Source organism: Marmota monax, unplaced genomic scaffold (assembly GCF_021218885.2).
Source record: "Marmota monax isolate L192 unplaced genomic scaffold, Marmota_monax_Labrador192_F-V1.1 WCK01_AAM20220418_F8-fsc00043, whole genome shotgun sequence".
Lineage (NCBI taxonomy): Eukaryota > Metazoa > Chordata > Mammalia > Rodentia > Sciuridae > Marmota > Marmota monax.
The window spans coordinates 12,542,423-12,569,340 of NW_026691982.1; the positions used below are offsets into that span (position 1 = coordinate 12,542,423).

General features: G+C 35.5%; 1 protein-coding gene across 4 annotated transcripts in view; it reads right to left on the reverse strand.

Annotated features, from left to right (window-relative positions):
• The window catches only part of Sacs (sacsin molecular chaperone), a 90,804-nt gene that overhangs the window by 14,540 nt on the left and 49,346 nt on the right, over nt 1-26,918 (reverse strand). For 3 of the 4 annotated variants that reach the window (XM_058580708.1, XM_058580705.1, XM_058580709.1), the window contains 7 exons: nt 26,355-26,442; nt 24,241-24,326; nt 20,769-20,880; nt 15,937-16,083; nt 14,046-15,540; nt 13,062-13,153; nt 2,348-2,374 (listed from right to left, as the gene is read on the reverse strand). In XM_058580708.1, coding sequence (XP_058436691.1) covers nt 2,348-2,374; nt 13,062-13,153; nt 14,046-15,540; nt 15,937-16,083; nt 20,769-20,880; nt 24,241-24,326; nt 26,355-26,442 — 2,047 coding nt within the window. The remainder of the gene's footprint in view (nt 1-2,347; nt 2,375-13,061; nt 13,154-14,045; nt 15,541-15,936; nt 16,084-20,768; nt 20,881-24,240; nt 24,327-26,354; nt 26,443-26,918) is intronic. The other variant, XM_058580713.1, reaches the window with a different exon arrangement.

Sequence of the window (26,918 nt, forward strand, 5' to 3'; positions counted from 1 at the left end):
AAAATGCCAAGACACACACACATCAAATATAGCATGCAACTAACACACCAGTCATGCTCAATTGAAAAAACATGATAGAAAATAAAGGAGAGAGAAAATGTAGAAAGACACAATTCTAAATACATTAAGTTGATTCAATCTGAGTTCCTGAGTTCTATCTACTTTGCATTAAAGACATTTAGCCTTTAACCTGAAGTATAAATTTCAAAAAAGAAAAAAAGTCTCCATGTCCTGGGTTAGAAATCTACTGAAGCATCTCTAATAGAATCAAGAAAATAATTTTTATACATTTTAGTAAATGTGGGTTTTATGTCCTTGAAAATCTGCAACAATGTCAAAAGAAGTTAACCATAGAAGTGAAGCTATTCCTAGAGAAAGTAAAAGTTATCTTCACTATTATCTGGTAGGATCACTGAATTTGGAATAACTCTTCTATGAGCAATTTTGCTTCACTATAGATGAGTTAATCCCTTACATGGTGAGAATAACAACATCAATAGGATGAATCACTATTCAAAGACTGAACTATTTTTTTAATGTCTATGTTTATTTACATATTTATGCTTAGTGAAGACAAGTTCAACATGAATGGAAATAATGCAGTCTACTTAAAATTCTTTTCCCAATTGTACTACATATTGTGCCCTTCAATATAATTTACTAATCTCTGAGTTTCTCCATCTTTGAAAGTGTTGTGTTATTTATGTACCTCTCTTGAATGTTGTAAAGATCATTATATGTTGAGAAAGCACTTTTTTTAAAATTAAAAAAAAAATTACTTAACCAAAAAAAATCACAGTCCCAAATATTAACTGAAGTTTACAACATTTGATCAGACTCCTCTAAAATCACACCCAACTGGCTACAGTGCTGATCTGAGACTTCAAGTACAGGTGAGTTTTTTATACTTTTGGGCATACATGGCAATGGCAGCTTTAATGAGTTCCAATAATGCTCCACTGTGTAGACATATTAAATATTAATATTAATGTGTAGACATATTAAAATCTCTTTGTAAATAAATATGTGATATAGTGATGGTCCAATTAAATGGTCAAGTCAAATCTTCAAAATAATATATATATATATATATATATATATATATATATATATATATATATATAGAAAGAAAGAAAAAGAAAAGACCAAACCCAAAAAGGAAAGAGATTTTAACTGACAGCTAAGACTCTAGCAGGAATGCCACAAATCTAGCGGCAGCACTGCTAAGCATCGGGGATTAGTGCAAATGTCCCACTTTTATATGCAGCAGGCCAAGGGGGTTCAAAATTAGTCCCAATGACCAAATTTATTCTCCTAAACAGCACTGATGCTCTGCCACTGATTTCCAGGCTTTGGTTTAGAATGGGAGATGAAACAACATTTAGAGAACTATACCTAACCTGGAAGAGTCCTCAGGGCAAGTGTTAACTATGCAGCCTACTTTAGGCAAGATTTTCCTTTCCTCTTTGATTTGACTACATGTTACAAAATGTAAGATATATTGATAAAGCTTTAGGAAAATTTTTATAATAGTAGTTAAGACTAATTAGGTACTTCTAATATAAATCAGAAGCCAAATCTAATATCTATTATCAATTATCAGTACAATAATGATTTGATTTCTAAGCTGATTTTATATGCATGGTCTATTTCAAAGAATAACATTTATCATATCATAGAAACAATTTCTATAAAGTAAATATTGCATCTCTTAAATTTCTAAGTGAAACATGAACTTGGGAAAAGTAAAACCACAAGTTAAATAAAGTTGTTTTTATGTAAAAAAAAAATATACATATATCAGTAAAATGACAAAATAGGCAGTTAGTCAATGGTCCCTAATAAAAACTAGATGGGCCACGGTGTGATTCTTCAACATGCCCAGGACAAGGCTCCCACTATCACCAGCCTCAGCACTAAGCCAAAATCAAATGGTTCATTGTGAGGCCTCTAACTTTCTAGTGAGAGATATCTCAGAATTCATTCTTCCTACACTCTCATCTGAATATCGGTGTGTACATATAACAGAGGTACATTCACTGTTACATTTTCCCATTAAATATCACAGCTTAAAATACAAAATTTCTGCGTGATCTTTCATTTGAGACTAAATGTCCTATGAAATGAACTGTTTCTAAGTCATTTAAATATGGTTTTATTGTACTATGTGCAACAACAAATACCTGTATTAATCAAGTTTCCTCTCTCCTTTAATAGTTATTACCACCAAAAAAAAAATTGTTGGCATAATTTCTAACTACTCAGATAAAAGAAAACACGATTCAAAAATCAAATGAACACAAACATCAAGCTTCAAAAGAACACAACATTCAGTCAGTTATCCTACCTGAATATCCCCAGAGAAGTTGTTGTGCTAGAATGTAATCAAATCCATTCTTAGAAAAGCCAAAATTGTCACAATTTTCACATGTCTGCTGTAACAATTATTTGGTATCTTAAGACAATGCTGTCTATAGAATCTTTACACATCATTATGTAAAAGACAAGACACAAACAAAACTCTTAATGTAGCAGAATATACATTTAAAATTTTAAAGACATTTCAATGCAAGCTAATCCAAACTACATAACAGGAGTTTTAGTTCAGAAACAAAGTAAAGAAGTAAGAAGCATGTAGTTTATATGCATCAATTGCATTTCATCCACATAATAAGCCACTTGATAAGCCTTTATGGGCTTTATGCACAGGCTAGTATCATATAACTTTTCAGAGATTCTAGAAAAGAATTGAGAAAGAGAAGTATAATTTTTAAATACTTAAAGAAAGTAAAGGTACAATTCTAAGTTTATGAAAAAGAAAGGGAAATTTTATCAAATATTCCCACCACTTGCTTAGACAACCACCAATAATTACATACTTCCAAGAACTGCTCCATTGACATCTAACCCCTCCCTGCCTAGGCAAGTCGTTTATTTGATCAAGTTACAGCTGTAACTTGATAAAATGTTTGTGTATTTGGGCATCTTAGGCTCAACCTGGCAGCTAAGACAAGAATCACAGGTCTAACCAAAGGAACTTAAGTTCTTCTAATCTTCTAAACATCCTTCAAATCATCTTAAGGGCAGGCATTTGTCAGGCAAATCAGCTGAGTGCTAGTGACACAGAAGGTAACAGCCAGTCATAGTCCCAGACTCTGTCTCTGTCTAATGAGGAAAGCAGGTATTAGATAAACACACAAACAAGAAGTACCGTTGTAGTGCTGTGGTGAGCCCAGTGCTCTGGAAGCACAGGTGGCGGCAAGCAAGAGTAGTACCAAGTAGCAAGATGAAGGAGGATGGCGAAGACAAAAGCCACATGTCCCACACCTAAGGGAGAAGGAGAACATATTGTTCCCCAAATATGAGAAGATCACAAGAAACAAAGAAATCAAGGAAGGAGAAGAATAACACCAAAGGTTTATGTAGGACTTCCACGTTTCAGGCATCTTTATGACACCCAGAAAACAAAGCCAGGTAATAAACAGCCTTGTTAGAAAGGTTAAGGATTAGGCCTTTATGTAAGGAAAAGGTGGAAGTCTGTGAAAGATTTTTGAGAAGTGGTAGGAAAGTAGTATTTTAGAAAGACAATACTTGTGCACGTTGAGTTAACCTGAGGAGCAAGAATGAACATGGGGAGATACTAGAGGTTATTTCCCTATTTCAAGGAGAGATGACAGTGGCCTGAATGAGGATGAAGGTGAGAGTGGAGTTGGGAGGGTAAAAGAGACCATCCATCCAACAAATAGCTATGGGGGTGGCTAGAGCTACATGTGCAAGACAGAACATGGGCTCTCCCTGACTTGCCACCCACCTCAATATAGACCCACTCTATTCTCAATATTTGATTAAGTGCCCATCAAACTAAATGACAGTAATGATTTTTACATCAGGGTCCTCACTCCACTGTGAACTTCTTCAATTTTATCCATCTGTATATTAATCTCATTTAGCATGATGCCTGGTACATATGGGAATTTGAAACTAACACTTATGGAAGACTCTGGTCATGATATGAAACAAGGCATATGACCATGCCTAATAAATAAATATAAAAATTTAAAAGTGTACAAATAGGATCCTGGTGCCAATATATTAAGCATTTGACTTGCTTAATTGCTTTTTCCTTTCATTCAGTGTTCATTTACCTGCTCTTCTAACTCTTCTCTTCTTCCCCAATTTCTGAATTAACCCATTTACTCACTTTTTAATAGATAAATAATCTAGACCTGCAAATAAAAAATACAAATAGAATTGTGGCTCCAATTCTACAACTCAAGCAAATCATTTAAATCCTTCAATTTCTTTGAGCTTCTCAAAAGGAAATGATGATTCAGGCTGTTATCTCATGGTTATGGAAAACACTGTAACAGAAGACACTAATTTGGAAAGAAATACTAAATCACAGGCAAATGACATGATTGACATCCCTTTTGTAGTCCTGTTCCTGAAATCCAGGCCTCACGTGGCAGATGGAAACATCAACCTCTTGAAAAAAATGAAGGGGAAAGAAGAAAGCTAATATCAACATCGGGACAATAATAAAAGAGCAACTCTTCAGATTTGGAGGTTTAAAAGGATCTTGAGGATGCCAAAAGGAGAGAAAGTTTATTCAAAGAAATAATAACAGAAAACTTCCTAAATCTAAAAAGAAAACAAACATCCAGGTATAGGAAGGTCAACAGATCACCAGTCAGATTTAACTCCACCATGTCTATCCTAAGACATATTACAATCAAGCAAGGTGTAAGATAAGATTCTCAAAATTAAAGAAACAATTAACAAATAAGAGTCCAAGTTTGCCTGATATCAGACTTGTCAGCAGAAACCTTATAGGCAATGAAAGAGGGAATTTTCACAATAATGGTAAGGAATTTTCACAATAATGAAGAAGAAAAAAATGTCAGTAAAGAATGCTGTATCCAGCAAAGCTATCCTTTAGAAATGAGAGTTAAATATTCCCAGACAACAAAAGCTGAGAGAATATATCTCCTCCACACATGCGTTTAGAAATGTTAAGAGTTCTTCAAACTGAAAAAAAAGAGATGTTAATGAGTAAGAGGAAAACATTGAAGAGTATACAATGCATTGGTCAAAGTAACTACACAGACAAATTCAGAATGCTCGGAACACGGTATGTAGGCAATTCATATCTTTATTATGAATATTAAAAACAAAAAGAAGACCTTAATAACTATGTTAACAATAGTAGGAGCAGACAACAGGGAAAGATGCAAAATGGAACAACAAAACTTTAAAATGCTAGGAGATGCCGGGCACAGTGGTACACACCTGTAATCCCAGAGGCTTGGGAGCTGAGACGGGAGGATGGCGGGTTCAAAGCCAATCTCAGCAAAAGCAAGGTGCTAAACAACTCAGTGAGACCCTGTCTCTAAATAAAATGCAAAATGGGAATGGGGATGTGGCTCAGTGGCTGAGTGTTCCTGAGCTCAGTCCTCAGTATAAAAAAAAAAAAATTAGTAGATGTAAAAACAGTACAAAATGAAACTGAATCCCTTTCTCTCGCCATGCACAAAAGTTAACTCAAAGTGGATCAAGGAGCTAGATATCAAATCAGAGACTCTGCGTCTGATAGAAGAAAAAGTTGGCTCCGATCTACATATTGTAGGGTCGGGCTCCAAATTCCTTAATAGGACACCCATAGCACAAGAGTTAATAACAAGAATCAACAAATGGGACTTACTCAAACTGAAAAGTTTTTTCTCAGCAAGAGAAACAATAAGAGAGGTAAATAGGGAGCCTACATCATGGGAACAAATTTTTACTCCTCACACTTCAGATAGAGCCCTAATATCCAGAGTATACAAAGAACTCAAAAAATTAGACAATAAGATAACAAATAACCCAGTCAACAAATGGGCCAAGGACCTGAACAGACACTTCTCAGAGGAGGACATACAATCAATCAACAAGTACATGAAAAAATGCTCACCATCTCTAGCAGTCAGAGAAATGCAAATCAAAACCACCCTAAGATACCATCTCACTCCAGTAAGATTGGCAGCCATTATGAAGTCAAACAACAACAAGTGCTGGCGAGGATGTGGCGAAAAGGGTACTCTTGTACATTGCTGGTGGGACTGCAAACTGGTGCGGCCAATTTGGAAAGCAGTATGGAGATTTCTTGGAAAGCTGGGAATGGAACCACCATTTGACCCAGCTATTGCCCTTCTCGGACTATTCCCTGAAGACCTTAAAAGAGCGTACTACAGGGATACTGCTACATCGATGTTCATAGCAGCACAATTCACAATTGCTAGACTGTGGAACCAACCCAGATGCCCTTCAATAGATGAATGGATAAAAAAAAATGTGGCATTTATACACCATGGAGCATTACGAAGCACTAAAAAATGACAAAATCATGGAATTTGCAGGGAAATGGATGGCACTAGAGCAGATTATGCTTAGTGAAGCTAGCCAATCCCTAAAAAACAAATACCAAATGTCTTCTTTGATATAATGAGAGCAACTAAGAACAGAGCAGGGAGGAAGAGCAGGAAGAAAAGATTAACATTAAACAGAGACATGAGGTGGGAGGCAAAAGGAGAGAAAAGGGAAATTGCATGGTAATGGAGGGAGACCCTCATTGTTATACAAAATTACATATAAGAGGTTGTGAGGGGGATGGGAAAATAAACAAGGAGAGAAATGAATTACAGTAGATGGGGTAGAGAGAGAAGATGGGAGGGAAGGGGAGGGGGGATAGTTGAGGATAGGAAAGGTAGCAGAATACAGTTACTAATAGGGCATTATGTAAAAATGTGGATGTGTAACCGATGTGATTCTGCAATCTGTATTTGGGGTAAAATTGGGAGTTCATAACCAACTTGAATCTAATGTATGAAATATGATATGTCAAGAGCTTTGTAATGTTTTGAATAACTAATAAAAAAATTAAAAAAAAGAGATATAGAGAGAAAAATAAATGAAATTTACTCAAAAATAAAAATATTGTCATGGAAAATAGGTTAAAAAAAAATCATCAGAGTGAAGAGAAAACATATACCACAGAAGAAAATATGTGTAAATTACATCTGAGGAGGGGATAATATTCAGCAGAATGTGTAAGAATTCAAACAACTCAATAGCAAAAAAATCAGATAACTAGATTTTTTCAAAATTTTTATTTGCTTTCATTAGTTATATATTTATGCCTTTGATATATCATACATGGATGGAATATAATTTCTCATTTTTATGAGTGTACATGTTGCAGAATCATATTGGTCATGTAGTCACATATATACATACTGTAATAATGTCTGTTCCATTCTACTATCTTTCCTATCACCACATCCCCTCCCCTCCCCTCCCATCACTTCCCTCTACCTAATATATTTATTTATATACTTACACATTCTTCCCTAGTGCCCCCACCCCCTGCCTTATTGTGAATTAGCATCTGCATATAGAGAAAGCATCCAGTCTGGTTTTGTGAGATTGGCTTATTTTGTTTAGCATGATATTCTCCAACTCCAATCATTTACTGGCAAATGCCATAATTTCACTCTTTTTTAAAGCTGAGTAATTTTCCATTGAGTATATATACATTTTCTTTATCCATTCATTTATTAAGGGACACCTAGGTTGGTTCTATAGTCTAGCTATTGTGAATTAAGCTGCTATAAACGTTGATGTGGCTGCGTCAATATAGTATGCTGATTTTAAGATAACCAGATTTAAAAATGGGTAAAGGACCTAAACAGACACTTCTCAAAAGACACAGAAATGGCCAACAGGTTTATGAAAAAGTGCACAAAAACATTAATCATAAGGGAAATGTAAATCAAATCACAATAAAGTATCAACTCATTCCATTAAGAACTGCCGCTATAAAGACAAAGATAATAAGTTCTGGCAAGGATGTGGAGAAAAGGCAACACTACACACTGTTAGTGGGAATGTAGATTAGTACAGCCATTATAAAAAACAGTATGCAGTTCCCTCAAAAAAAAAAAAAAATTAAAACTAGAACTACCAATCATCTAGCAATACCACTCCTGGATATATCTAAAGGAAAAGAAACTGACATGTCAGAGACATCTGCACTCCCAGGTTTACTACAGCACTATTTACAATAGGCAAGAAATGGAAACAACGTTAAGTATCCATCATATTATGAATGGATAAAGTGGTATATACATACCATGAAATACTATCAGGCCATAAAAAAGGATAGAATACTGTCATTCATAACAACATGGATGAAAACAGAGATCCTTATGCTAATAAACCAGGCACAGAAGACAGTTACCACAAGATCTCACTCATACACAGAATGTAAAAATGTTGATCTCATATAAATTGAGAGAAGAATGCTGGTTACAGGAAATGGTAAGAGTAGAGAAGTGAGAGGGATGGGAAGAGGTTCATCGATTGGTAATGAGTTAGAGTTAGACAGGAATAAGAATTTCAACTGTGTTATTGTACAGCAGAGTGACTATATATAACAATAATATACTGTGTATTTCACAAAGCTAAAAGAAAGAATTTTGAATGTTTTCACCATAAAGAAATGATAAATGTTTGAGAAGATGGGCATGTTTAACCTGATTTAAAATATTATACAATGTATAAATATATCAAAACATTACATGGTACCCCATAAACATGCAAAATCTTTATGTTTTTATGTATCAGTTTTAAAAATTAATTAAAAAAATGTTAGGAGCTGGGGCTGTAGCTCATTGGTAGAGCACTTGCCTAGTATATGCAAGTGCTGCATTCAATCCCAGCAACACACACACACACACACACAAATGTTACCTGGGCAAATGCAAGATGGAAAGAAAGTATCCTACGCAAAAGAAATACCATATACAAAAGTACAGATACGAGAAAATGGTGATTCAGTTAAAAAAATTATTGAGCACCTATCTTGAAGTAGACACTGTTCTACATGGTGGTGACAGATCTGCTTGGTATTGCTGCTCTCATGTAATTAAGGGATCATTTATGTCTGTCAATCTATATGTGCCTGTATGACTAGAATAGAAGAGTAACTTTGACTGGAGCAAGGTCACTAAGATACTCTTCACAATTATGAAAGAGTTCAGAATCATGAACACTATCTGGCACATACTAACAAGTCTAGATCTCTTTTGATAAATCAGTATCTACTGGAAAGCCTGGAGCAGGGTTGTTACGGTTTAGATATGAGGTGTCCCCTCTATAGCTCATGTCATACAAAAGACAAGAAGGTTTAGATGCTAAATGATTGGGTTATGAGAGCTTAATCTAATCAGTGAATTAATCCACTTGAATGGATTCACTGGGTGTTAACTGTAGGCAGGCAGAGTGTGGCTGGAGGAGGTTGGTCACTGGGTCTGCCTCTGGGATATACATTTTACCCTGGTGAGCTGAGCTTAGTCTCTCTGCTTCCCGATTGCCATGTCCTGAGCTGCTTTTTCCATGATGTTCTGCCTCACCTCAGGCACAGAGCAGTGGAGTTGGATGTCTAAGCACTGAGATCTCTGAAATCCTAAGTGCCAAATAAACATTCCCCCCATCCCCAAAATTGCTCTTGTCAAGTCTTTGGTCAGAGAAGTGAGAAAGTTGACTAAAACAAACAACCAGCAAACTGCAGAAAAAGACGACAAACAAGAACTCATCTAGAACAATTCCCATGGATAGTGGCATCATTCTCAACAGGATCATTCAAAAGAAGAAATGATTTCAGGTGAGGACTAAAGTTTTTGAAAATGTTTTATTTTTTAAATACTTATGAAACTACAAGTGTAAAATGATCATTCATAATAAATGCCATTTATTAATGTTCACTATGCGCTAGGAATTGAGCTAAGCAACATATATAATAGACAAATATAGATAGATAATTAGATAGATAGATAGATTCTGTATACATTATTTTGTCCTCAAAAAATCTTCTTAATAATCTTCCCTGCTGTAATTTATACAAATCTGGATAAAATTCAGTTGGTAACATGTGATTGGTGCCATCATCCACTCAATCTTTATTCTCATTTCATTAACCTCACAATAAAGCAGTATGTCCTTTTATTCCATGAAATCAAATCCTGAGGACATCAGATACACCCTTATGGAAGGATATCAGTGCATCAAAGAGGAAACAGAGGTTCAGAGAGGGTAATGATTTTGTTCAAAGTCATACAATAAATCAAGGAATGAAGTTTGAACCCAGACTTATGTCACTATAAGGCCAGGTTTTTAATTGTTTCATTACATTACACTTGAGACTGGATTGCTATGGAGGTTGTTAATACACAAATAAATATACTCAAAGAAAATAAAGAATAAAATAAAATAGCTAAAGAAGGAGCCCCTGAACTAACTCATATTTAGGGAGTTAACTAAAGAACAGGGATTCACAAATAATTCTGGGGATAGTCAAAGATATAGGAGGATAAAAGAAAGAATAGTAGCTTAAAAGCAGAGGGTATAAAGTAGTGAGCAACAGCACGAGATCTTCAGGGAGATCATATAAAAGGGAAAAAAGAATACACTAAACATAGTAACACAGAAATTATTAATAGTTGACCTCAGCCAGCATTAAGAGGAATGATAGTAGAAGTAAAAGTCTGTTTACAGTGATAATGAATGGTCAGAGTAATAAGACTACTCTTCTAGAACCTGGACTGTGACAGAATTCAAGAATTGAAATCAAAGTCAAGGTTTCTTTTGTTTTCTCTGAAATAGAAGATACTGAAACATGTTCAATTGCTAATGATAAAAGGACAATAGATGTAAACATTGAAAATACAAGCAGTAATTACTATTTGACTAAGAATTTAAATGTGTTATAAGTAAAAGGAGAAATTATCAAATAATAAGAGAAATTGTTTGAGTTACAGAAGTAGAAGAGAACTATCCATTGCGTGGGAAGAAACATCACATTTTAATTTCAAGCAGCAGTACTTTCAAGACTGGGTAAGCAGTTTTACAGGTAAACAGAAGTTGAGAATCCACGGTGCTTTCTGTCAGCAAAACAATGGAGTAACCATTACTTAGAACAGAAAATACCAAATGTTGTTATGTATTTTTGGTGTTTCCTACCACATGAAGAGATCTCCACAAACAATATTTTTGGCCTCTCTCTTCTCATACTCATATACCCCACACCTCCAAGGTAGAATGACCCAATTGGTAAATTTAGGAAGAGAATCTGCACATACTCAGTACGTTTCCTACAGCAAGCTCCTCCATATTTTGCAAGGGCAGGACACATGTAAAGAAGCCTGTGGTTTTTCTAATGTTGCCTATAACTACATTGTGAGCTACTGCATTTAATTCTAGGGCTCAATAGAAGAACAGGACACTGGCTGCCATAAGCACACATGATGGGTGATGAAAAACAAAAGAAAACCTTGAATAAACATCTAGTTAATATTCCAAAAAAAATTAACCAAAAGATAAACTAACAAGAGACAAAACACAGTGTTTATGGTATGACCAGGAAATAACCAGGACATGCAGAAGAGATAATGAGCAGGACATGGTGGCACACATTTGTAAACCCAGTGACTCAGGAGGCTGAGGCAGGAGGATTGCAAGTTTGAGGTCAGCCTCAGCAATTTAGCAAGGCCCTGAGCAACTCAGCAAGACCTTGTCTCAAAAAAATAAAAAAGTACTGGGGATACAGCTCACTGGTAAAGCACCTCTGGGTTAAGTCCTAAGAACAAAAAAAAGAGAGAGAAAAAATATGTAAAGTAGGAAGACTGAACTTTGTAAAGATATCAAATTACCAAAGTTAACTTATAAATTTAACTCACTCCTACAAATGTAACACCAAGCAAACTTTGGCCACGCTCTGTACAACAGGATATCTGAAAAACTCCAAGCCAAAGTAGTATTACTCTGTTGGCCTTCTATTCTTTTCACCTAATTTGGCTCTGAATAACTTTCAGCTGATTTGTAAATCCATATCCACATCAGAAACTATTTGCCACCAACAAAATATTCTCTTCAAAAGAAAGTAATCCATCACACAATGAAGTACTATAGCAATAAGAGCAATTATACCACCATACAATGATTGGAAGAATCTCAGTAGCACTACAGTTAAGTTAAAGAAGCAAAACAAAAAGTACATACTGTATGATTGCTTTTAAAAGGATAATAACTAGCTAAGTTAATTTCTGCTGTGCCCCTTGAGTTGTGAACTGAAAAGGAAAGAGAGGGACTTTGGTCCTGTTTTCTTATCTAGGTGACATAGGTAATGCTCAGTTTGTACAATTCCTCTAAGCCAACATTCACGATATGTGCACTTTTCTGTATGTACGTTATACTTCAGTGAAAAGTTTTATGGGGTTCAATGTACCAGCCCACATTTCTAGGAAGCTGATCACATTTAATGCAAACCCAGCAAAACCACAAGAAGCCCTGGAGGAAACAAGGAGGGCAAGGTCAAAGACCTGAACTTCCGTGATGTCCTTGATTCTTATTAACCTTTCTATTCCTATCCATGCCACTTAACTAATAATTGCTGTCCTTATTACTACATAGGCTCTGCAAGGTATGAGGAGAAGAGGCTCAAACGTCAAAATGAAAAGCACTAAAAAAAAAAAAAAAATGCAAAGCCCTACACTGGTAAAGATGAGATTCTGTAAATAGCCACCATCAGACCATGACAGGAGAGACTCTTACATACATTATGTTTGGATTCTTTTAGATGCTAGAATGACTTCTGAAATATCTTAAAATACAGCAATACTATTAGGCTGAACCATATAAAATCATTAATTTACAAGTCTAAAATGAATAATTATTAATAGAAAACTTACAAAACCTATTTACATCCTTGTAAGATTCATTTTTTTTTTTTGGGGGGAGGGTAGCAGGGATTGAACCCAGGGGCACTTAACCACTGAGCCACATCCCCAGTCCTTTTTATTTTGAGACAGAGTCTCGATAACTTGCTCCGGCCCTCTCTAAATTGCTGAAGCTGGCTTTGAACCTGTGATCCTCCTGACTCAGCCTCCCACACCACCGGAATTACAGGCATGCACCATCATGCCCAGCAAGAGGTTTGTTTTTTAAAAAATTCTAAACAACTACAATACCTCGGGTTTGGGCAGCTTCCTTTAAAGCAGCTAGAAGGTGAGGTTTCAAGTTATCCAAAATAAATCTTCCTTCAAGACCTGGGAAAAGGGACCTAGAAAATGAAAGGCACACAGCAATTATAATCTTTTAATAATTCTAAAATTAAAAAATATTCCTCCATAGAATTTCAAGCCAGTTAAACCTACCATTTTTGTCTTACATAAAATGATAAGATTAAATTTACATGAAGTATACAGATGAAATCAAATTTCAGTACTTTTGACCAATTATTACCTAGGCTTTGGCTTAAAATATGAGGGTATTGTGTACCATATTGGGTTGTGGCCCAGTGGTAGAGTGCTCGCCTAGCACGTGTGAGGCACTGGGTTCAATCCTCAGCACCACATAAAAATAAATAAATAAATAAAGTCATTATGTACATCTATCTACAACTAAAGAAAAATTCTTAAAAAATAATTCAGACATGTTCTAAACACCATAGGATAAAATCAGTTTTCCTTTCTGAAATGTCAATACATACCCTCAGTTATAAAGAGATACATCAAAACACCTCAATAGAGACTAATCTGACCTAGTTATTATTAGCACTTTATAATCATGGTTCTCAGGGATGCTATTCAAATTTAAGGTAAATAACTACTTGGATAACTTTTTTTTTAAGATGGAGTCTCACTATTGCCCATGTTGGCCTTGAATTCCTGGGCTCAAATAATCCTTCTGCCTCAGCCTCCCAAGTATCTGAGACTACAGATGTATGCTACCATGCCCAGCTTTTAGATAATTTTTTAAATGATAAATAACTGGCACCCTTTTGCATTTTAAAATGTGCAACATATCCTTTAGTATTTTAACAAAATATTTCTTAAAAAAACCTTCCCAACCACAAAATCTACATAGCTAACTGATATGTTTTACAATAAAAGATGCGGGGAGGGGCAGGGAGCCCCCAGAGTAAACAAGCATTTGAGAGGTATGATCTCTACCTTGGATACTCTTCTGAGGTAATATAAATAACATCTTGATCTGACACAGATGAGGAAAAGGGGATGAAATTTCCATTTTGCAAAGGTAGCAGCTCCAGCCCAAGCAGCTCACTGTAGGCTTGGTCAGAAAGCACAAATTCCAGAAGGTGAAGCTTTTCTTCAGCACTGCCCAAATGTGCACACTTCCTCAGCACCTGCCGCACCCATGCAGGTGTCACCTTCCTCATAGGTATGGAGCTGGAGGAGGCAACAGCATTGAGCTGAACTGCAGCAGCCAGATTTGCTGGCACCCTGGCAATCTGCTTCCCTGAGCTCTGGAGGTAGTTGAGCACAGATTCTGTGTATTCCAAACTTTCATCGAGTTCTGAAAAATAGGCTTGTTCCAACTTGATCCAATCATTACTGATTGAGTAAATCACAGCATTTTGGAATAATTCACTAAACAGAGGCCCCAATACCGGTTGCCAATGCACCTTGACTTTGCTGGCCTCAGGCCAAAGCTTGTAGATAACATCCACAGACAAAGGGAAATCGGAGCTCTTTTCCATCTCCAGACGTTTTATTGAATCTAAGATCAAGGTGGCATATGCTTTGGGGACAACATTCACAACAAGAAATTCATTCCACAGGGCTGCTGGATCTCTCCACTGGTCTAGCTCTCTCCATTTTATGCTCCTGCGGTTGTCAGTCAGGCCGAAGAACCCACTGATGTGGACTGGGAGCCCAGTTCTGCTCTCCTCACCAGGAGGTAAAGGAAGAAAACAAAATGCTTTTCCTGAGAAATCAGATATTGCTCCTTTTTCTTCGTCACCTCTGCATGACAAAGACATGGCTATTCCAATGATTGGGACAAATTTCAATTCATCAGCTAAAGAGTCAAGTTTACTACAAATCCCTCGTCCACCCACACTGTTACACACCAGCCAAGATGTCTTCTGTGCATCCTTAGTACTCTCATCTTCTAAAACTATATTTATATGGTATGTTACACAGGTGATACTATTGCTTGGAATCTTTTTACAATAGTTACTTATTGCAGTTTCCAGAATCTTTACAGAATTTGGCCGTTCATGTTTCAGGGCCTTATTTTCACTGGCAGTCACTCTAAACACCAGTTTCTCCGTCCCATCAGCCTCTCGCACATGTAAAGAGACATCCTGCACACTTTTTAGAAAGAGCAGTACTGTGTCTGCGTCTGCCCTAAAAGATTCAAACAATTCAAGAACTTTCTGCTTGTTATAGAGGTTGCTACTAAGCTGCGAAGGTTGTAAGCGAAGAGGGAAACGGAAAAAAGTTCCTGGAAAATTGCCATTTATAAATGTTTCCTTGGTGCTTCCAAAAATGCCAATAAAAGGTGCAAATTGGTCTGAAAGCTCACTAATTTCCTTGCTGTCATCTTTGAGATTCCAACACTGGCCTGATTCATGGGGGCCAAAAAGTGTTTGATGAGGATCTAACATCCCAATCTGGTCACCACTAAAGATACAAGGAACATCTGTAAATAAAAATTAAAGTCATGATCAACTCTGAAATTTAATGCACTGTGATAATAAGTGGTTATAATAAGATTAAAATTACCATCAAAATCTAGCACCTGAAAAACATGATTCAAAAACTGACTTAATTTGGCATTGAAAAAGTAATGAATGCTTTGAACATTAAAAATGATTTCTCTTTTGATTCAATCTAATCAATAACAAGTGCCACAATTAACTATGATGATTTTAGAAAATTTGGAACACTGATATTCATTAACATACTTCTTGCTACTGACAGAAGAATGTGGGAAAGATGTCTTTAAAAAAGTATCATTTCTAAAATTAACCAAATAAATTATACATGTAATCTAAAATATCTTCCATTATCAAGACTTAAAAGTCAAATACTACACCTGTTATGTGGTAGACCGAATTAAACCCAATTCCAAATCTTCCAACCTTCAACGGATCATCCTTTTTCCTGCTTCTTGCTATTTCTTGAATGCCATGCCAGTCCTCTGGAGTGAAAACCGCATTGTTGTACACATAGAGAGCTGACCCTGGGTGTTAAAATGCAAGACAGATATTCAGAAAGTAGTACACTTTTTTTTTTTTTTTTGAAGAGAAAATGGAGAGAAGTGAATGCAATGACAGAATTCAGAATTCATTATAATTTCAATTATTTTCACATTAAAAACAATGTAATGGTAAAAATTAGCAGCTGAATAAATCAAGAATTTATTGCTGACCAAAAAAAACCTTATTAATGTATTATTCAATAAAATGAAAAATAATTCTTCACTATTAATAATCATGTTATAAATTCTGGAGTTTTGCCTTTTTTTAGTTTTGCTTTTTGTTTTCTACATAAGGTATTACTTATAAAATTTAAAAAGTCATTAGTGTGACAAATGTTTAAATACGTGATCCAGAATTATATCCAAAGTAGCTTCTTTTTTATTTATTTATTATTATTTTTAAATAAATGACAGTGGAATGCATTCTAATTCTTGTTACACGTATACAACACAATTTTTCATATCTCTGATTGTATATAAAGTATGTTGACACCAATTTGTATCTTCATACATGTACCCAAAGTAGCTTCTTTAAAAAGTTATTTTTATAATTCTGCACCAATATTTTTGGGACTCTATTTTGAGAAGCACTAACATTCTTTTAAATATTCAACTGTATTAATTCATTATACTTTAAACATGCTTTCTCTTAAAAATAGTTACTTAATAACACATACACAGTAATGTGTGCCAGGTGTGATGGCAAATGCCTGTAATCCCAGTAGCTCAGGAGGTGAGGCAGGAGGATAGCAAGTTCGAAACCAGATTTAGTAATTTAGCAAGGCTAAGCAACTTAACCAGACCCTGTCTCTAAATAAAATAAAACAAAAAACAAAAAAAGGGCTGGGGATGTGGCTCAGTGGTATAAAAAAAAAAAAAAAGCTATGGTATGTGTATGTATACACTATGAAAATGAACTTAGGCAATTCTCAGCACCCTCAAATGGTTCTCCTCATGCTCCTTTAAATTTAAGCCCAGATATAAAGATGACAGCCTGTTTTGTTTTACAAAAAAATGGTCACTTCTATCTTCAAAATAATCAGGATAATAATAAATTAAGGCTGCAAAGGTTGTTTTGGAAAGGACAAGTGAGAGGATTCTGGACTTAAGTAAGTCTGGATGTCACCAGCCTGACCATTAGCAACCACAGTCAGAAGGCTCAGTTTCCTCATCTGGGCAACAAAGACAAGAATAGTAGCTACCCACAAAGAAGCGTTGAAGATCTAATGATACAAATAAGAGACTGAGCACAGCACCCAGGAGAGAGAACATACCTAAAAGTGTCAGTGTTAATATAATCAGTATCAGCATATGATACCATTAGTCTTTAATATAATGCTAGCAGTCTTTACATAGTATGATAAAATAAAATATATAATTTTACACAGTATCATAGGAATAGTAACAAACACATATTGTTATTGCACAACAGTTAACCTGAGTTGATTTAAAATGGAATCTAACAAAGCAGTGCCTGGTTCTGCCTGCTCCATGTCCATTAAAAATAGCTATGAAGACACAGAATAAAGGACCACAAAAACTCAACACTGAACACCAAGCCCGAGTGATCTTCTTACCAAAAACTACAAAGAACTCATGTAACTGTAAGGCCTGTGGAAGGTAATTAAGAAATTTAGCAGGGGATACACCCTGAATGAAACATTACCAGGAATGCAACAGACCACCAGCCCAAAGGAAGACCCACCATCCCTTCCACTAACAGGAAAGCCGGCAGCCAACTCTTTACTGCTTGACTGCCTATTTAAAACATCCATTAAATTACAAAGCAACAGGACCTTTTTTGGGAAAATTCAAATAAAGTGCTTGTTGAAAAATAATTTCCCCCTCACATCTCTTTTCGGAGGCTTTTGTACGTATTCAAATTGCTATTATAGGTCCTAAAAGAAGGAACACAGTGAAAACCACCCCATAAGCAGAGCTTCCCTAGGCCTTGGGAACCGGAGCTTCCTTACACCCTGTCTGTTCACAGTTAGAACCAAAGACAAACATGACCCTACAGCAGCACAGGGAACTGGTCAAAGTGGGCCAGATACATCCCTTCTCAAGTCTGTGCATCCAGCAAGAAAAGCCTTGTCAATTCTCAGTGTCTTTAATTCAAGGGTTAATTCTGATCATACTCATCCTGGAATTAGGAGAGACCACATATTTTTCCCTTGTTCCAGTCAACTTGGGAGTCTCACTGGATCTCTCTCTGTTTCCATCACTGAGATCAATTTAACACCCACCACCTATTAAATCAGCACCTGATTAAAAGGGGGTGCTCTTAGTACCAAAAATGAGATATTTATGAGAAAAGCATCCCAAAAGAAGAAAATGTGCATTTCAGAAGAAAAAAATTAGCAGAGGCCTGCAACCTACCTTCTTTACCTAGGGAATACTCAAGAAAGAGATGGCCTAGCTAAGTCTCCTTATAAACATGCTGATGACAGATCTCTGGGGAAATTCGTAGTATTTACTAGGAGGAGAGTCCTTAGCTATTGGATAGCTTCAAAAAGGTAGTTTATTGTAAAAACATCTGGAATTTATACATTTTATGAAAGATAATCTACTTGAAAATGTCATAGTTTTGTGATTATCAGAGAAAAATATGAGTGTGTTTTATGACTGGAATAGCTCCTATGTTAAGTTATGATCCACATGTACAACTCAGGGACCATTTCTGTTAAACCAAGGCCAGTGTGTGTCCTAACAGCATCAAAGAACCTGAAGATAGGTAAGAGGAGTCCCAGACTTTTCCGTGTTCCCTTCACCTGTGAGTCTTAACTCTTATCTTTGAAAGACTCATTAAGTGCAATGCTGGGTAAGATCTCTTACTCTGGTGCATCTGATTTACCATCTTAGCCTTCTATTAACTCATTATATAAAAAGAAATAAAAACAAGCTATACAGAAGAGTTCTCATATAAATTCTAAATAACACTACATGGAGGAAAAAAAAACAGAAATAAATTGTGATCCAAGAAGATTGCTCATGTCTAAAGGCAAGAGAAAGTCATTCCCAAATATGCAAGAGCACAGAGAATCTTCAATAAATCTTTTTAAAATACAGATAAAGATCACTGTCACCTATTTTTATATGTCACATTTTTCTGGGGAGGAGCATGCCAAAATTGAACTCAACGGCATTCCACCACTGAGCCACATCCCCAGGCCTAATTTGTATTTTATTTACAGACAGGCTCTCACTGAGTTGCTTAGCACCTCACTTTGGCTGAGGCTGGCTTTGTACTCATGATCCTCCTGCCTCAGCCTCCCAAGCTGCTGGGATTATAGGCATGCACCACCCCGCCTGGCTCGACTTTTATTTTAAAAATGATTAAATGGATAATGCTTTTAAAGAGGCTATCCATAAATATGCACCAACTCAACTAAATAATCTTATTTAAAATATTTTTTAATGAGGTAAAAAGACTGGAAGCAAAATATCCCAGACATCTGGCAGAATTCTGAAGCAAAATCTTTCTAACAACTCGTCACAATCTTACCTTTATGGTTCTACAGTACATACACAACATCAGAATAATACCAGACACAAACATTATCATGTCTATGATCTTATTTAATCATCAAAATAACTAGGAGACAGATTTTGCCCTTGTTACCAATTGTAGGTGAGCAGGAATAAATGTAAGGATCAGAGGTGCCACTTGGTGCACCTGTACCTGAGGAGCTGACAGTATGGTAGCCCCTTGTAGGTCTAGGACATAGCCTGAAGTCCCTAGAATCCAAGTTGGATGTCTTGCCACATGATTACCTTCAGTCACAGACTTAAGAGTCGAGAAATCTTACACATTAAACCTCTCTTGAAACAATATGAACTCTGATGTGACTGACCATAAATCAGCACAGTGGCAGGAACTCAGATCCAAAATGCAAGCTTTCTGATGTTACCAGGACTCATACGTCTCTTTTTAAAGAATAAAGAAAGTGCAACTTCCAAATCACAAATTTTATCTAAGTTATGACTATGCCAAATACTTAGTTACCAATGGTGATCACCCTCCTAAATCACAAAGCATCTTTTTAAACTGTATGACTCATCTCTCTCTGAAAATCTGTGAGAAAAGGGAACTGACCCTTCTTTTTCATTTATAGTCATTTACAATCACCCTATCAACTTCAGAGCTGCACTAAAAGTTATGAACATTCTTTTCAATACATTGCTTCAGAGTGTAAGTATGCTCAGAGTAATCTACTGGCTATGGCTCTTTTGTTATCTTTTCTTTCATTTTCCTGTTTCCTCCTCCCCTTCAATCTTTCCTCTCACCCCTAGTGTAAAGTACCCCTGGAGTAGAAAACAAAACACACACAAAGCACAACCTCTTACACCTTCTTTCCAAAATTCAAAAAATGTTATGTATATGGAGAGGGTATCCCATCATCTTAGTAAAAATATAAATCCAAAGTGATTGAATAGAATAAAACACTTATGTAATTATATTGCTTTTTCTTTGTTCTCTAAAATTACCAAGTGGCAGAGACATCTTCCAACCAAAAGCAGAGAAAAGTGCCTGAATAAGTGTAATTAAACATTCCAAGACATGAAATGCAAATGATAATTAGACTGTTCATTAAACAAAGAATCATAAATCATTAAAAATCACTTGTTTCATAAAATAAAGTTTGCTCCTAATTATTGATTCTTACCCTGATATTGTGCCATATCTTTTGACCAAAGAGTTTCCGTTCCATATTGAGTTTCATCATATAAAAATTTAACTTCTGTGGCCCCAGCATCTTCTGCATTCTGAATTAATTCCTAAACATGAAATACATTAAATAATATAGTTCATTATAATACATTATAATATAGTTCATGTTATAAAATAATTTAATGTATAGAAATACATTAAATAATATATAATTCAATAATATAGTTATTTATTGCCCGACTTTGTATTTACCTACAACAATTTTTAAAAGTACATATATATATAAGGAATTCAACTACTTATTATCTTTAAGCTCTAGTGAGGTTACCAAAAATAGTAATTGCTACATACATATGAAGGTGTGGCTAAAAAGTCCTTCTCCAATTATATACATTTTTCAAGTCACCATTACTAAGTTTAACCTCTAAATACAAATCCTGGAACTATTTTCAACTGTTTCTTCAATCTACCTAAAACTTTTTATCTTCCTTAAAAAGAAATTATTTCCAAAAGCTGCACATCTTGTTCTCTGTAGGAGTATCTCATGCTTATTGAGCAATTTCCAAAAACAGACCTTTGGTTATCGTTTGCTTACCACACTTACCTTCTCATAAAAAAAAAAAAAGAACCAAGTAGTATCAATCTATATGTACCCTTTCATATGCTACATTCTTGAGAGCCTGACACATGAACATGGCATTCTCCTAAGTACAAAGTGTGATGACTGGGACTGTTTCAGTCCTTTCACAAAGGAGATAATAATATTGTTCGCTTGGTGGATGGTGGATGAGTGAATGGGTGACAAGACCCCTGTAATGTAGAAATGAAAGGAAAAATTAAGATTTATACCCATCACTGGCCTCAACAAAACTTCCAACCCCAACCACCCCAACGACTTCTGGACATCTACCAAAACTTGCTGAGCCCTGGTAAGTTGAAAAGAAACTTCATTTTAAGATTTAACTCCTAAAGTCAGGCTATAATCATCAAAACATTGATCTGAACTCCATAGACATTATCCCTAGTTTATTTTCTTCAGATCTTGTCTAAAGTAAGGAAAGATCAATAGATGATAATTTTCCAAATGAGCTATGACTTAAGACCAAACCAATCAAGGGCTTCTGTTTAAATAGGCAGGTCATTACAAACACAATAAATCACTCTGTATTATTATACTCAGGAACCTGACTTTGCGGAGAAATACTATACTTCACTGCATGATTGTCACCACCACATTGACATTAATTCAGGAGTACATCCTAATCTTGCCTCTCAGACAGGATTTTTAAGTAACACCAGCACAATTTAAACAAACAAAAAACTTCACATAATGGTTGCACCCCACTTTTTTACCAAAAAATTGGCATAAAATCTGCAACAATTATACAATGAAATATAGTACCTCTTTACCTCCCCCAAACCTTAGGTTCACTAAATCAGAGGTAGGGATGAATAAGAATTTAAGAGAGCTGACACTGATACTATAGCAGTGTGGAGAGGAAAGCCTTAATTAGAGTAGACAGGAGACACTTCCATGTGAAATGCAACAACTGAAAGGATACTGAAGGAATAGTGCTTAACTGAGAAGCTAAGCTTGAGATCAGGCTTTCAGTTCATCAAGAGCATGCTACAGGATGGGGGTTCTCAGCCCCCAGCTGTTCAACCCCAAACTTGAGTATTTGAACCACACCCTTCTACTACATCCTTGTCAGCTACTAATTCCTCCTATTTACAAACTGCCCATTTCTCATAGGATTTTTATTTTTTAAGCCCATTTTAATTCTATTCAACCTAACAAAATCTCTCAAATTTAGCAACCTTATTTACATTATGATACAACATACAGAAAGAAAAATAAGGATGAAATAATTACCAAAACAATAGGAAGCTTACAAAATGATAGCATTTTAGAGGTTGGATCTTGTCTTCATTCAGATATCTGTGATTTATATATATTTTAGGAAGCAGAGATGGAAAAAAATGAAGATAAAATATTAAGTCCCCAGCTCCAAATAGGATGGGAAACTTTCTACTCAGTTATTTCCTCAGGGAATCACTTATAAATTGATTCTGAGAAGCAGCAGCAATAAATTTTGTATTTGCTCTTGGGCAGGTCACTAAAATATCTGGATCCTTTTTTAAAAAAAAAAAAAAATCACAAAAGGTATTAGCTGAGGTACAGGCAGTTTTTTTTAAGGTTCCTATTAAATCTAGCACTAAAATATCCAAGAAACAAAATTCTATTGAACTGGCTACAAAATAAATATACACAACATGCAAAGGAGAAGAATCAATCACCAGCTGTTTGCAACACACCTTGCTCAGACCACTGCCTCATTTCCTAGCAATGATCCGAATCACTCACTAATGAATTGATGAGACCTTACTTCCTGTCACAACTGCATCTTCATTCTGAATTCACTCTGTTCACTTCTCTCTACCCCCATAATAATCCCATATCCATACTCTTCCCAGGTCCATTTTCCTAATTAATCAATATAATAAGTTTGCGAATTAACCTTATATGAACCACTGGTGCCCAATCTGAAATTCCTTCAGTATTTCATCTCATGACCATCATTAAAGAATGACACTATGCTCACTGAGTGCCTAACTGAACATTACTATGTGAGCACAACTGACCCAGTCCTAACCATCTCTAAAGAAATGAGGGCTAAGATACCAAAGATAACAAATACTAAACAAATTAGTAAGGAAAAAGATATAATAATTGATCTGTTTTTATAATTCATTAAGGAGATTTGTTATTAAACACAAAATCTACTTTTTAAAATATCTTCCTTTATTGCTTTCTTTTATGGTTGTTCAGTTGGGAGGGGGTTGTTGTTGCTATTGTTATTTTAATTATTTTAGTTGTAGATGTACATAATACCTTTATTCTATTTATTTATTTTTATGTGGTGCTGAGGATTGAACCCAGTGCCTCACACATGCTAGGCAAGCACTGTACCACTGAGCCACACCCCAGCCCCTTTGTTTTTAATGAGTACATTCAAAAAGAATATCAGTCAGTAGAAATAAATAAATAAATATCCTATTAAATAAACCTGCCCAAAAAGTAAACTTCTAAATCCAAAAGCCAAATGTAAATATATTGCTGCTCCCTGACGTGAAGTTTATATTAGTTTGGTTGGCTGGTAATTTGATTGCTGTGTGATGCTCCTGCACCATGTTCTACACAATTTCCTAGAGCAACACTTTGTGCCTAATGACAGTCACAGCAGCTCAGTGAGCTCCTCTGCCCTGGTAAACTCACATACTCACACCGACTGCATTCTCAAACTTATCCCATCCACCTATACACTGCAGTCACAGAAATAAATAAATATAGCCATTTAAATCTAGACAAAACTTTAAAACTTTAAACACTAAAAGATTTCTAAGAAATTCTGCGGTGTCTCATTTTTATCAAAGGAAATTAAACATGAGCACAACACATACCCTACCTTAAGAATCTGTCCTCCTTCTGGATATCTTCTTAAAATGTCCTTGAGAAAATCAACAAGTGGTGGAGTTGTTTGACCAAATCGACCTAAAATACAGAATACCTTTAAAATGATTTAGATAAATATCTTCGATTTATCAGCCATATGATTTGGTTCCATGACACAGATAACTATAGATAGTACAGTTTGTTTCATATATCTCAAGCAGGATCCTGGTTCAAAAATCTACCTAAGCAATTCATTATGAAGTAAAGCAAACTCAATTTTATCAAATCTCAAGACTTTTAACTGAGCTACAAATTAGGTTACAAAAATATTTTAAATATATTATAAAAAAAGATTACTTATTCAAAAATAAAGAGCACAATAGGTGTGGAAATGTTGCTATTTTCCAAATAAAACTAAATAAATGGTGCTATTTGTCATTGCTTTGCCAATATATTATTGGCTAGAGACAGTGGTGCCTTGTGTCACATTCTTAATACTCTCAAACTCAACCAATGCTCTGATAATTCTGAAATTCAGCAGTCCTTATCTCCATGGTTGTCTAGTTTAACTACTCTGTAGTCTTGCCTATGCTAGATATTCTTACATCAAATAACAAGGATATCTTCAATAGCTAACAGGAAGTTATTTACAAGAATATGTAAGAAGTAATTCCTCAGAGGCACACAATTTTAAAAATCTGTATACAGCTGGGTGCCATAGCACATGCCTGTAATTCCAGTGGCTCAGGAGGCTGAGTTAGGAGAGGTGCAACTCACAGCCAGCCTCAGCAATGGTGAGGCACTAAGCAACTCAGTGAGACTCTGTCTCTAAATAAAATACAAAATAGGGCGGGGGAATGTGGCTCAGTGGTCAAGTGTCCTGGTACCAAAAAACAAAACAAAACAAAATCTGTATATAAGTAAAAAGTAATTGGCACTTTAAAAAAAACTAAGTCGGGCTGGGGATGTGGCTCAAGCGGTAGCGCGCTCGCCTGGCATGCGTGCGGCCCGGGTTCGATCCTCAGCACCACATACAAACAAAGATGTTGTGTCCGCCGAAAACTAAAAAATAAATATTAAAAAATTCTCTCTCTCTCTCTCTCTCTCTCTCTCTCTCTCTCTCTCTCTCACTCTCTCTTTAAAAAAAAAAAAAAAAAAAAACTAAGTCATTACTTTAGACTGAGTTCTCTTTATCAACTAGATAAGGAACCAGAAGTGTTTCTGAGACAAGAATTGTTTCAGATTTCAAATTCTGCAATATTTGCATATGCTTAATGAAATATTTTGAGGATAGAATCCGACTCTAAACATGAAATTAATTTACATTTCATATTTGCCTTATACACAATGCTCTGAAGATAATTTTATACAATATTTTTAGTATAACTGTTTTAACTGTGAACTGTCACATGGAAATCAGGCACAGAATTTTCTTTCCATTTGTGGCACTATATTGGCACTCACAACAAAGTTTTGGATTTAGCAGTATTCTGTATTCATAGTCTGGGGATACTCAACCTGTGTACATTTACTTGCACAATTTGGTACAACTATCCACCAAGACCAAGACCAATTCCACAGATTATTACTACTCTTTCTCACTCATCCCTCATCTAGCTCCACCCACCTTTGTTCTCCTTTAACTCTGGTATCCCGTCATTACATCCCAACATTATATGCTTTCAATTCACTTTTAAAACATAATCATTTTTAAACCACTTTACTGAGGCATGATTGGCATACAAAAAGCTACAGATATTTAATGTACACAACATGAGGAATTTGGAGACAAATACACCACACCTGTGAAACTATCAAACCATCATTACCATCAATCCCAGAAACTTATCCTTCACGTTCAAAAATTTCTTCCCATTCCTCTTTTTTCCCGCTTTTGTTGAAGAGCTCTTAATTTAATATCTACCTTCCTGGATATTTTTTAAGTATTCAACACAGTATTCCTAATCATAATCCAGCCCTATGCTAAGTAAACTGCCAGATTTCATTCACTTTGCCCAACTGAAACTTTGTGCAGTTTACTCAAAGCATCCCCCCAGCCTCTGGCAATCATTTTACTCTCCCATTTCTACATAAAAACACAATCTTCATGTAAAGTCGATATTATACCTCCCCCTTTTAAGCCTTTTGATTGAAGATTTACAAAAAGATGACAATTTTTGGAAGTCACATCTCCGATCTTGATCCAGTCAGGTAACTAAAAAGAAGAAGATAAGATGTATGAAAAGCAACATAATCTCTACTACTATAAATTCAAAACATTACCACAAATTATTTTTCACTTAAGAAATAATGATGGCTAACTGTTTTTATCAGGAAATATTTTCCTCTGTAGTGAAGACTGCAGAAAACAAAAAGTCAAAAAAGTTGAAAGATTTAAATTTAAGATTTAAGGATGCTTCTTTAAATAATTAGAAATAGATTACACATTTTTCTGCTGGTGATAACTTACATTTTTGTGGATATTTTTGTTCGTGCAGTGCTAGGGACTAAATTCAGGGATTCACACACATTAGGCAAGTGCTCTACCATATATTAATATTTTTTTTTCTTGGTGCTGGGCATTGAACCCAGGGCACTTTACCACTGAGCCACATCTCTAGCCCTTTTTATTTCATATTTTGAGACGGAGCCTAACTAAGTTGCTTTGGGCTTGCTAAGTTGCTGAAGCTG